The sequence below is a fragment of the Dipodomys merriami genome, unplaced genomic scaffold, assembly GCF_024711535.1.
Source record: "Dipodomys merriami isolate MVZ:Mamm:240054 unplaced genomic scaffold, mDipMer1.0.p SCAF_11, whole genome shotgun sequence".
Lineage (NCBI taxonomy): Eukaryota > Metazoa > Chordata > Mammalia > Rodentia > Heteromyidae > Dipodomys > Dipodomys merriami.
The window spans coordinates 28,428,350-28,442,168 of NW_027202382.1; the positions used below are offsets into that span (position 1 = coordinate 28,428,350).

The 13,819-nt window shown below is 36.5% G+C and overlaps 1 protein-coding gene and 1 non-coding gene across 6 annotated transcripts in view; both read right to left on the reverse strand.

Moving 5' to 3' along the window:
• Ptbp3 (polypyrimidine tract binding protein 3) overlaps positions 1-13,819 on the reverse strand; it is a 93,863-nt gene that overhangs the window by 27,685 nt on the left and 52,359 nt on the right. For all 5 annotated transcript variants that reach the window (XM_070011737.1, XM_070011722.1, XM_070011714.1 and 2 more), the window contains 3 exons: positions 10,544-10,708; positions 4,075-4,185; positions 2,603-2,777 (listed from right to left, as the gene is read on the reverse strand). In XM_070011737.1, the coding sequence (XP_069867838.1) occupies positions 2,603-2,777; positions 4,075-4,185; positions 10,544-10,708 (451 nt within the window). The remainder of the gene's footprint in view (positions 1-2,602; positions 2,778-4,074; positions 4,186-10,543; positions 10,709-13,819) is intronic.
• LOC138822416 (U6 spliceosomal RNA) lies at positions 13,408-13,515 on the reverse strand. Its single transcript, XR_011370444.1, has one exon. It is a non-coding gene; the product is annotated as a U6 spliceosomal RNA (small nuclear RNA).

Here is a 13,819-nt window from a genome sequence, read left to right on the forward strand (position 1 = left end):
GTATAAGAAGTGCTTCCTTAATATGAGTATTTTATTTATCAATCTAAGTGGTAATAATACAATTATATATAATATATTTACCACTCAGAAGTATTCTATAGGCATAATACATATTACCGAAAATAGGGACAGAATTCTTGACTCAGAATTAAAACTTCAGAACTACTGTTAATGAAGAAAGAGTAGTCAGTGACATATGAAGAGGGTAGAGTATGATATTTCAGAAGGAGGGGTAATCCTAGCTACTCAGGAGGCTGAGATCTGAGGATCACGGTTCAAAGCCAGCCTGGCCAGGAAAGTCCATGAGACTCTTATTTCCAATAAACCACCAGAAAATCAGAAGTGGTGCTGTGGTTCAAGCAGTAGAGCGCTCGCCTTGGGCTGAAGAGCACAGGGACAGTGCCCAAGCCCAGAGTTCAAACCCCACGACTGACCCCCCCCCAAAAAAAAAGTAACAAGGAGGGGAAGGGTAAACTGTGTCAAACATTAGGAAGAGGTACATTAGAATAAAAACTACTTTATTACGTTTTAGTGCTGGTCCTGGGGCTTGAACTCAGGGATTGGGCACTGTCCCTGTGATTTTTTTGCTCAAAGCTAGCACTGTATCACTTGAGCTACTTTCCTAGTGGGGCTGGCTTTGAACCTTGATCCTCAGATATCAGCCTTGTGAATTGCTAGGATTACGGGCATGAGTCACTGGCACCCAGCAGAAGAAACTTTCATACAATATGTAAAATATTTTTCTCTGATGAATTATTAATCTTAGGATGCAGACACTAGTTTGTAATGGTGAAGAATTTGCTAATAAAATAATAAAAAGATGCGAACATCTGTTATTTTATATTCAGAAGCCAAAATTCAACAGGTGCTGTAGCTTACACCTGTAATTATAACTACCAAGAAAGGTGAGATCCAGAAGAAACTGTGTTGAGGCTAGTCCAGACAAAACATTCAAGAGACTCCACAGCAATCAATAGCTGTCAATAGCTATATGCTTGGATATGCCTATTATGCCAGCTGCAAAGGAGACTGATCAGGAGACCCAGGCCAGACTGGGCAAAAAAAGTCTCCAAGACCCCGTCTCAGCAAGAAAAAAGCTAGGTAGGGTGGCAAAAAGTATTATAGTTCAAGCTAGATTATAAAAAATAACCAGAGCAAAAAGGGTTGGAGGAGTGGTTCAAGCAGCAGAGCACTTGCCTAGCAAGCATGAAGCCTTGAGTCTAAGCACCAGAAAAAAAAAAGGATGTATGTGCAGACTTGAGTATAGTGCCAATAGTACAGTATATGCCAAGTAAGTACAACTCCTTAATTCAAACCTCCCTCTTACCTCTTCCTCCCCAAAAGGCAGTGCCAGTGGTATACACCTGGAAATCCTAGCTATTCAGGAGCCTGAGACTGCGAATCATAGTTTGAGGCCAGCCTGGGCAGACAAACCCTCAAGTCTCTTATTTCCAATTACTGAGCAAAAAGGCAGAAATGGAAGTATGGCTCAAGTGATAGAGCACAAGCCACGAGCAATAAAACCCAAGTTCAGGGCACAAAGTCCAGAGTTCAAGTGCCAGTACCAGCACACATACACTAAATATAAATACACATATATGTATATGTGTATTTATTTAGCTTTTGGAATAAATTGTGCATTCGATGGCTAAATTTGGGCAAATTTGAATTTGCTCCAATGTCTATAATTTGTTATACAAATGCTAATGACAAAATCATTTGGCTGGTCCTACAATTCAGGTAAATAAATATTGAAATATTAAAAAAGCTTTTAGAGTTCCAAACAATTTTCAGAAAAATTTGGAAAACCAATTCATTATCTTATACTTCTTTAATTTTCTTAGCCATAAAGGACTAAATACTACTTAGTAAGCAATATTTTACTGTGTTATTTCAGAATTGAAAAGAAACACCAAAGGGTATTAATATTTAATACTTTATCCAAATAATAAGCTACACTTTTGAAAGCCTGAAACAAAAAAGTTGCACATATTAACCTAATGATAGATCCAGACTGGGTCATCATTGCTGTTTCCTTTATATAAAAGCTTGCCTTATTCACTCATTTTCAAACAAGTGCTCTACCATTTGAACCACATTACTAGTCCTTATTTTTGTTTAGTTTTTTAGTGTTTAGCTTTTGCCCAAGTGGCCCTGGACCATGGTCCAACCACCTCTGCCTCCCAAGTAGTTGGTGTTACAAGTATGCTAGTACACACTTGTATAATTCTATACTGCTAATTTAGGTCACTGACTTTATAAACTTCACTATTTAAAAACTAAGACATTTTTCAAGAGAATTGTATTGACTACAAGTAAACATATTTAAGTCAAGATTAATAGTTAAGATGATTAAATTGAACCAAGTAGTTATGTAGCCTATGAGTAATATGAATATATTGTGTAAGAAAATAAATTTGAAATTCAATTTCAGGTATTTATGTGACCTGTCAACTAACTTCTTAATATTATGGGCACATTTTGTTCCATGATTCTTATTCTCCTTTACAACTTCTGAGACATTCAAAAGGGGCTCACATAAGATTAATAAGATATATAATTTTGGAAAACTTGCTTTGTGATTGAAAAAGGAACTACTCACCAAAAGCAGCAGCCATAGGAGGTTCAAGAGATGGCTGACCATCACCAGTAGGAAGGTCTAAGCGAGTGAAGTCTCTGCTTTTATCATTATTATATTTCACATTAAGGCTGGTGAGCTTGGAGAAGTCAATACGCAGAGTGCAGCATGCATTATAGATATTCTGGCCATCCAGCGCCTAAAGCATGTGAGAAAGGAATTGATGTTTGGCAAGATAACACTAATAAATCAAGTGGCAATTAGGTATAAAGCTAGGGAGCACTAGACTAAAAGCCAAAGATTGAGATTTATTTTTACATCTGTCACTGACCCTACAAATCTATGTAAGAAAAGAAAAAGCTCTTAAATCAGTTTATGTATAAAATAAAAAACATCTATTTTACGTGTGCCAGGATCAAATGACGGAAGAACTGAAAAAGTTCAGAAAATTACTATATAGTATTACGGAAACACTAACTACTATTGTGGTTATTTTGTCTATGACGAATGTTTATAGGCAGGTAGAGGAAAGAGTAAATATTAAAGCTATATTCTGGAGAGCCAGAAGTCTATCTTTGAGCAGAAGTTAGAATTGATTCAGAGATCAATAGAAGCTGGAATGAGTACATATCTCAAGATGAAATGTGTCTAATATAACTAAATGAAGTTTGATGTCATAAAAAAAGTTTTGTACTTATCAAAAGGCCAACAAATTATTTGTATCTTAAAAAAGACAATATAAAGCAGGGTCCTAGTAGCTCATGCCACTAGCTATTCAGAAGGGTAAGATCTCAGGATCAAGGTTTGAAGCCAGCCAGGGCAGAAATGTTAGTAAGACTCATTTAACCACTAAAAACCTGAAAGCAGAGATGGGGTTCAATTGGTAGAGCACTAGATGGGAGAAAAGAAACAAAAAACAACAGCAAGAGACGCTGAGTTTCTGAGTTCAAGCTACAGTACTGTCACAAAAAATAAATTAAAAACAAAACAAGAGAAGATTTAATATCACCAATTTAGAGCTCAATGGAATAAAGACTGAATATGATCAATTTTTGGCTAAATACAACATTAGTAAATAAAAAGATAATCTACTTTGTCAGATTACATCAGGAGTAATGGTGCTTGACTTATAAACAGTAATAAGTCTTGGAGATCTAAGAGGTGATAGATTTGGAAATATTTCCTATGAAGAAAGTAATAGTTTTTGGGCTGGGATGTAGCTCAGTGGCAAAGCGCTTGCCTAGCAAGTGCAACGTCTTGGGTTCGATCCCCAGTACCAAAAAAGAAAAGACAAAAAAAAAAGAAAGTAATAGTTTTTACTTTAGGAAAAAAGAACATAGGGAACCGTACAGTTCAAAATAGTTAAACTGTTAAGCACTGTTTAAAATAAAATGATAGTAAACTGTAGCAAGACAGAAGACTTAATGGCATCACCCTTCATGTATCACAAGGTGAGTGATTAACCAGTGAAAATTTAAAAAAATATATATAATTACCATTTTGGCATAATGTGCATTTACTGGGTCAGCATACTGAAGCAAGGCTTGAAACTGATTATTCTTTGTAAAGGTGATAATCTTCAAAACTGTGCCAAATTTAGAAAATATCTGGAAAGAAATTCACAGTAGGTTAAATCTGGAAATATTAAACTAATATTATTTTTATAAATAACTTGAATATGCATTCCATTTTCTTATTTTTGAGAGTCTTGAAGGTTCATAAGGTCTTGACTTGAGGTCTTCTTGCCTCAGTCTCTCAAGTCCTAGAATTATCTGTGTGTGCCACCTACCTAGCTATAGGCTCCATTTTTTTGTACATTTTTTATTGTAAAAATACTATGCAGAGGGGTTACAGTTACATGAGCAAGGTAATGAGTACATTTCCTATCAAGCATTGGTACCTCCTCCTGTTTTCCCCCCTACCATCCCTTCCCTCCCACTTCCACAACTACACCCCCCCCAAAGTTGTATAGGCTCCATTTTTTAAATGAAGCAATCTTCTCTGTTAAAACTATCGGTGCTAAAATTATTTAAAGTCTAGAATGTTAATGTTTCAAAGGCCATTCAGCATGTACTGTTACAGGACCTGACAAAAGAAAGGACTCAAACTTATCCTGCTTTATACAAGTATAAATGGTACAATACTATAATAGGAGGCTACTGAGGGAATTGATAGTGTAAGATAATGGTGTTACAAAGCACATAATTGGATGTGGGAGAACCAAATGGTGTAACTATTTCATTCTGTGAATTAGCTCTACTTCCAGATAGTTTTTATAAGACAAACAACAGGGTAAGTAGAATAATATGTTCAAACAGAGCACTATTCAACAAATATTCACAGGACTCTGTTCTGAGCACTAGGAAATCAGCAGTGAACAAAACAAAACTCTCTGCCTTTATGGAAAAAAAGTAAATAAGCAATATCCTATCTGGTCATATAAAAGTTCTATGACAAAAATAAAAGAGTAAGATTGACCTGGAATGCAAGTGAGAATAGTACAAAAGTGATCAAGGAAGGACTTTTTGAAATGTCTTCTGATAAGAATCAGAGAAAAATCTTCCTGGCATAGCCCTAGTTAACTTTGTTAAACTTTGTTCCACAAAAACTCAGAACTGGGTTGGTAGTATCTCATTCTGAAAGACTAGGTAGCATTCTGAAAACAGTAATACATTGTTTTCCTCTGTTATTGTATTTTGATTTGGATATTAATATGCTAGAAACTTGACCTTCTGCTAAGAATTAAAGAGTAGGAATTTCCAATGCTGGTAAGATATATGCCAATGTCTTTAAGGCAATTGATCTTCCTTTTTAAACAAGTAGAAAGAATGCTCACGTTAACTATCCTAAAACACAGGCAACAACAACAACAAAAAAAACCAGTCTTGTGCAACAAAAGACAGTTGTCAACAGAGTAAGAAGGCAACCCACAAAATGGGGTATAAAATGTGCAACTTACATGTCTGAAAAGGCCATGGTGTTAAAAAATATTAACAAGAGTGTTAGGTAGGGAGGATAAAGAGAAAGAACATGCATCTGCATTTAAGGTTCAGACCCCAAGGTTCCTAAGAGTTTCCCCTTTGGTATGAGTTGGTTTTAATCTAATAGCCTTGAAGAGAGTTAAACAGGGAGAGATAAAACTAAAAGAATGAGAATCCTACTATAATAATTGCTACTGAGGTGTCTCATAATTAGTCTTCATTACCTAACAGACTCCATGATCTTTTGTGAGAGAAAATAAGGTACAGTTGCTGCTTGAGGGAAAGGATAAACAGAGTAAGACATGATCATGTGACATGGAATAAGCTCATCACATTTTTGTTGGGTAGTAACACTGTTGAACAATAAGTATAAGAACATCTTTTATGAAAGGCTAATAAGTTAGCAAGCTAACTTATATAGTTGCAAATGCATCACAGTACAGATAGCAGTAATACCACTTTGTGAAATGAACAGAGTAAAGTGTCAGTTATAATTCAAGTTTTCTGATTTAAAGTCTTATGCTTTGGTTTTGAAGAATGTAAATAAATGTTGGATCCCTGAGAGAGCAAACATGGCTGTGAACATCATTCCTTTTTTATTTTTCCTTTGGTTGGGGCTTGAACTGAAGAGCCTGGGTGCTCTCCCTGAACGGATTTTGCTCAAGGCTAGTGCTCTACCATCTTGAGCCACATCACCAATTTTCTGGTTTATTACCGGAGAAAAATTTCTCATGGACTTTCTTGCCTGGCTGGCTTTGAACCGTGATTCTCAGATCACAACCTCCTGAGTAGCTAGGATTAGAGGCGTGAGCCACCAGCACAGGGCTTTTCTTTTTTGCAGGGTGGTGGAGGAAAGAAAGACGCTATGCTTTTTTTTTTTTTTTTTGCAACAGGGCTATTTCTGATTATAAGTTAGCTTAACGGCCTTTAAGATGTTCTTGATGGTTCTTTGTATTTAAAGGTTATTTTGTACAAATGTCTGTATCTGAATCCTTTTATCTAAATTTAGAGATTAGTATCTTTTATTCAGTACATGTGACATACAGATAATATATTAAATTCATATTTCCTAATTAGTGGAAGGTTTAATCAATTAAAAAATAACCCAAAACAGAACACAAATATTGGATGGATTTTGTTTTTTGATCCAATATGCTATTCTTCTTTTGACTGGAGAATTTAATCCATTAATGGTTAGAGTTATTATAGAGTAATGCTATTTTCTTGATTTTCTATATTTTGTTTTTTCCCTCTCCCTGTGTTTACTAAATTGACCTTCTAGTGATTTTTGTCTGTGTTTCTTTGATTTTGACTGTCTTCAGATTGTATTCCTCCCTTTAGAATTCTCTCCACACAAACCCTCTACGAAGGAGAGCCTGGAATGGTATAATTTAAGCACTGAAGATCAACAATTACCAACCCAAACTGATCTACTCAACAAAGTTACTTACATTAGATGGTAAAACCAAAACCTTTCATGACAAGCAAAAATTAAAGGAATTCATGATAACTAGACAAGCATTACAACCAATTCTAAAGTGACATCATTCTTAAAGTCCTTCCTAGGACATGTTTCACAAATATACTTATTTTGAAAATGGTATTTGAGCTCATGCCTGTAATCTGGTACTCAGGAGAGGTCAGATCTGAGGATCCTGGGTTTGAAGTCAATCTGAAGAGACAAACCTGAGAGACTCCAATTAACCAGTAAAAAGCTGGTTGACTGGTATGGCTCAAGAGGTAGAGCATCAGCCTTGAGGAATAAAACTATGCAAGAGTGTGAGGCCTAAGTTCTGCTCTGGTACCAACACAAACAAAAAAAGGTATTTGAAAATTATTAAAAAGAACAAAGTAGGCCTACTAACTAGTATAACTTGTGTAGCATATATGGCACAGGATCATATTAGGAAATGTATCTGAGTAGTCACATCAATTGGTATAATGATTACAAAAAAATAAATAAACTTCTGAGGCAGGGGTGGGGAACCTCCAGGCTCATTTGGTATGTGACTAGACAGCCACAAAGACTTCTAAGTATGCTTCGCTTTCATTGCTTGTGGCGGCTGTCTATACTGATAATTTTGTATGGTCTTGAATGAAATGAAGTTGTAAATATCCAAATGGTCCTTGACAAAAAACAGGTTCCCTAGCCCTGCAGGGATCAAGAAAAATGCAAGAAGAGAGTAAGATGCTTTTCAGTTCTAAAGTACATATGCACATACAGCCCTATAGCTCTTCAGTTATACAAATAAATCCAAAGGTATGAAAATAAGCATAAAGTGTGTTCCAATGTTTTAGTACTTTAACATATGGGATGATAAGTATAATGAAATGCAATCAATAGATTCCAAAAGAGTAAAAATACCAAAGCTGTGGAGCTAGATGTACTCTATGTATAGTATTATGTAGAGTACAATGCACATTACATTGAGGATAATGTATATGAAGTATTAGTTTAAAATATAACAAAAGCATTAAAAAATGTAAGACTCTATAACCAAGAGGCTTAAGTTTTTTTTTTTTTTAATTTGGAGGTAGGGGTAGGGGGGGAGGAGATGGGGTGAGGGGGAGGTTGCTGTCAATTAAGCCCAGGCTGGCATTCTACTCACAATTCCTCTGACCATAAACTACCCCAGTGCTGAGAATTACAGGTGTGCATCATCATCACATCAAACTTTTCTCTTTCTGAGGAACAGTGCTGAAGCTTGAACTCAGGATTTCATGCTTGGTAGGCAGGTACTCTTACAGCTGAGCCATGTGTCTGGCCCTTTTATGAACTGCTTATCTGGAGAAAGGGTCTCACATTTGTTCGGGTACACACCTGGATCATGATCTATCTGTTCTATGCTTCCTTAATATCTGGAACAGTAAGGACACATTAGTTTCTTCCACCATGATGGTATCTCATAAACTTTCTTGCCTAGGGCTGGTCCTGAACTTCACAATCCTGATCTCAGCCTCATGAGAGGATAGGACATGGGCATGATCTATCACATACAGTTGCACACCAGAATTCTGAGATTCAAACTGTCTCTTTATTCTCTACAACAGTCGATACTTACCAATGATATATGACTTTCTGTATTCTTATTATTTACTACAAAAATTGTGTAAGTAATCTTCCATTCATAAATTCTAAATATTACCCATGATTTGATGGAATAAATGTCAGTTATCAAGACAATTTAGACATTTTGATAGGTAATATATGAAGATTATGTTGGGTATTAGTTACTATTTAACATGACACATATATTAATGTTACATATGAAATTTTACATATCTCCCCTTAAGGTCTTTGTGAGTGTATGTGTGTGTGTGTCAGTCCTGGGGTTTGAACTCAGAGTCTGGGCACTGTCCCTGAGCTTTTTGCTCAAGGCTAGTGCTCTACCACTTGAGCCACAGTTCCACTTCCATCTTTTTGGTGGGTAATCACAGATAAGAGTCTTCTGGACTTTCTTGCCTGGGCTGGCTTCAAATCTTGATCCTCAGATCTCAGCCTTCTGTGTAGTTATGATTACAGGCATGAATGACCAGTGCATGGCTTTTTTGGGTGCATGCTTATATTGGGACTTGGAAGTCAGAGCCTGGGCTGTCCCTAAGCTTTTTTGCTCATTTGAGCCATACATCCACTGGAAGTGGTTCTAGCTTTCTGGTGGTTGATTGGGAATAAGAGACTCACATATATATATATATATTTTTTTTTTTTTTGCCTGTGCTGGTTTAAAACAGTGTCCTCAGATCTCAGCCTCCTGAGTAGTTAGGATTACAAGGCATGAGCCACTGGCATCCAGCAATATTTTAAATTTTTTATTGTCTTTAAGGGTAATTCAACATTTCAATTTGTAAGTACAATGCATTTCGATCAATGTCACCTTTTTCTTGTTCTCCTCCATCTCTCCTGGGGCTTTTAAAATCATGTACTCATCTTAGAAAAAAGAGGCTGTCAAAAATTATCTTTAGGGTAGGGATGGGAGGGTAAAACAGAAAAGAGAGAGAAGGAAGGGATGACATGACACTGTCCAAAAAAAATGTACTCTTTATCTGACTTATATAACTGTAATCCTTTGTACATCACCTTTATAACAACAAAAATTTAAATTAAACAATTAACTGATATGAGTTCTTTGCAAAATAATATGGTAAAGGTTTTTTTGTTTTGTTTTTTGCCACTCCTGGCACTTGAACTAAGTGCCTGAGCACTGTCCCTGATCATTTGTTGCTAAGACAGGACTGTACCACTTGCACCACAGTGCCACTTCCAGCTTATTCTGTTTATGGGCTTCATGCATGCAAGGCAAGCACTCTATTCCTAAGCCACATTCCCAATCTAGTAAAGGTTTGTTCACTATTTAAGCATATATCAACCAATAACAATAACCAAAAGAAGATAAATATGAAAATATTACAGAAAGCCTGGCGCCAGTGACTCATGCCTGCAATCCTAGATACTCAGGTGATCTGAGGATCTCAATTTGAAGCCAGTCTGGGCAGGAAAGTTCATGGGATTCATATCCCCAATTAATCACCAGAAAACTGGAAGTGGTGTTATGGCTCTAAATGGTAGAGTACTAAGCTTGAGCAAAAGAGCTCAGGAACAGCACATAGGCCTTAAGTTCAAGCCCCATGACTGACACAAAAAAATTTACAAAGGTTATGGGGGATTATGATTTTGTAAGAGTATTTCTCCTGGGCTGGGAAGGTGGCTCAGTGGTAGTGCTTGCCTTGCATGCATGAGGCCCTGGGTTCGATTCCTCAGCACCGCATAAGCAAAAAGAAAAAAAGACGGAAGTGGTGCTGTGGCTCAAGTGGTAGAGCGCTAGCCTTGAGCTGAAGAGCTGAGGGACAGCGCCCAGGCCCAGAGTTCAGGCCCCACGACCAGACCCTCCCCCACCCCCAAAAAAGAGTATTTCTCCTATTTCAAAACATAAAAGTAAAAACTAAAGGGGTTATACAAAAGTGAGTAAGGAGTATTTCTTCTTACCTGATGAAGAACTTCTAGAGTAACGGGATAAAAGAGGTTTTCAATAATTATTCGGAGCACAGGGCTCTGCCCAGAGAGGACTGTGCCTTCATTGGAAGTAGCTCCTGGAAGGGCCAGGTTTCCTGACTGGATAGCACTCACAGCCTGCAGTGCAGCTTGGGTTCTCTGGAAAACAAGTAAAAATCAGAGCTTTTGTTATACAGAAGCATTATATGAATCCTAAATATCAGCTGACCAAAAAAAAATGAAGTAATAAAATTAAACATATACACAATATCCCCACAGTTGATCCCAAGTTTCTAATCAGTTAAGAATTAAAAACCTACCTATTTATTAGCAATATGGTATTAAAGAAAGTTACTTAGCCAAGTACGGTGGTATACCCCTGTAATCCCAGCACTCAGGAGGCTGTAGCAGGTTTATCATGAATTCAAGGCCAGCCTGAGCTACATAGAGACTGTCTCCAAAAAAGGAAAAAGATAACAAGTGGAAAAACATGTAAGGAATGTTAAACATCATATAAAAATCATTCAAGTTTATTCATTCTCTTCCTTTCCTTTCTTGAACAATTTAGTTCTTAAAGCCTTTGGGTGACATAAATACAGAAGAGGAGAGAACTGTGCTGGTTCATTGGGAAAATGAGGGCCTTTACATAGATAGCCATAATGGCATGGAGCATCAGCACCTGAGCAAGGTTGAAAGGAAGAACCTATGGTCTGGTTAAAGGAATCTGAGCCAAAGTAAGAAGTTATTTGGGTGTGTGTTGGGGGAGGGAATTCGTTATATATCAGAAACTAAGGAGCATGAGTAAGCAGGGCATTCAGTGGAAGGGGATCCAAGAATATCAGAGCCCAAAGAGTAGGAGTAGTACACATGCCTAAGTAGACAGTGTGATGAGACAGAGTAAGCAGCACAAAGAAAGAAGACCCATGGAGGTGAGGGGGAGCAAGAGTCTGAACACACAACATCATTCAGTGAAGGGATAGCCTGACAAGAAATGCTAGTTTTCAACCAATCGTGTGCAGACAAAGCATCTAAGCATCTCTCCCCTAAAAGGAACAAGAGCACTCTAAAACAAAACAAAACAAAACAAAAAAGTTGGTTCCAGAATTGGGGTAGGAAAAGCCCAAGATGATTATGAAATACTTTTATTGTGTTTTCCTTATTTTTGTCAGAACACAAAGAAATAGTCAAAGAATAATGGCAAAAGAATACAGAAACCAACTTGAAGGAACTTCCGTAGTCAAATTCAGAAGTTCATGTACCAAAATAATCCATGAAATAAAACAGGAAACTCTAAATTAATACTGATTAAAATTGGCAGTTGGTTAAGGAACAGTATATTTATAAAAATCGCAAATCTTGCCCATGTAATTGTAACTCCTCTGTACAGTATTGTCACAATAAAAAAAAATCTCAAAATATGTGCCCCAAAAGTACTATTTCTTCCCCCTTTTAAGTATAGATGACTCCTCTCTCTCTCTCTTTACATACACACACACACACACACACACACACACACACACACACACACACACACACACACACACACACACAATCTGTGAAAAACATATGTAGTCATGGTCTAAAAAATTCCCATCTATAATGAAAATGTAGGGTTTTTTTTTCTTCTCATTATTCCCTGAGCAATATAGTCTATATAAGGTAACTGAAGCATCCTTAGATTTTGGTTTTGATGTGTTTCTGGAACCACCAACTCCTTCCCTGACTCTCCTTAGACACTGAGGGACAACATAATAATTCCAAAAGCCTAGCTAAACATTAGCATAATTGAGTTATCTAAGAACACATCATCAGTAACAAAACAACATGAAATTATATGCTACTATCATGAGAAGAAACGACTACTGTGATAGATACCCTGAACTGAATCCTCAAATTGAGAGACAATAGAAAATAAATTGCTTGTACTTTTTAGCAATGCCAAAGACAGGAAAGTCAAAGAAAAATGGAGGAACTGTCTTAAACTAAAAATTGTAAAAGATATTACAACTAGATGGAACACGTGAATCGGAACTGGATCCTTTGTTATTAACAAACATTACTGGGACAACTGGTGAAGAGTACGGTGGCTAAGGAGTACAGAAGTGATGCATCAATGTTAACTTTTTAATGTTGACTTCTATTGCAATTGATGGGAGAAATATCCTTATTTGTACAAAAATAGGTATTAAAAACTTCGTTGTGATGTCATAAAACTATTTTTTAACTTTGTGACTGCTTCAAATTTTAAGTTATTTAAAAGGTGCAGTAAGTGAAAGAGTTAAAATTGAAGTATAATCATTGATTACTGAAACTACATGCATCATTGTTATCAATCTTTCATTCCACACAGCATCTCTTAAGATGATATTTTGCAAAATATTGGTGCAATAAAATGAAAAATTCTTGAACTTCAAATTATCTTTCATTTTTACATACTGTATATAGTTGCAATTTTAAACAGCATAGTATCCTGTATACTATGATTCTAGTGTGAAATTTTTTCTCTTATTTTGCTGTGATAAATATTAAGGTAAGTACTTTCCTGAAAATTGGAAGCTTTTTATTTGCTGTATGCTTATTTAAAAAATTGTCTTTTACGCTTATGTACCACTCCCCTTTCCCTTTCTTAAAGCACCTTATTAAGATGTTTCTCACAAATCAGAAGAAAATCTAAATTACTTAGAAGGTAAACAGAGTTTGAGGCTAGTTCAGGCAAAGTTGGCATGACCCTGTCTCAAAACAAAGGTTAAAAAGTAAAAAAGCTTGGATGCAGCTCAAGTAGGAGGGCAAGTACAAGGCCCTGGATATAATCCTCAGTACTATGAGCAAACAAACACACAAACAAAGCAATTAAAAAAAAACATACAGGGCATTTGTGTGTAAATTTGTGTTAGTTTTGTGCAGATGCTGGGCTGATTTTCTCTGTACTATTCCAATTTTGGTATATGTGCTGCTAAAGTGAGCATCATCCTTTTTAAAAGACCTTGCATGCAAACATTTTAACTACTTTTATGTCATATGCAGATTCTTATGTATAACACACAAATTGCCAAATGTACAGTTCCCCAAGTAGCAGTATCTTTAAGAATATATAAAATAAGCTGGGTGGGTACAGGTGGCTCACACCTGTAATCCTAGCTACTCAAAGGAGGCTGAGATCTGAGGATCTCACCAGCAAAGTCTGTGACTCTTATCTCCAATTAACCACCCCAAAGTGCGAAGTAGAGCTTGGCTCAGGTGGTAGAGCATTTGCCTTGAACAAAAAAGCTC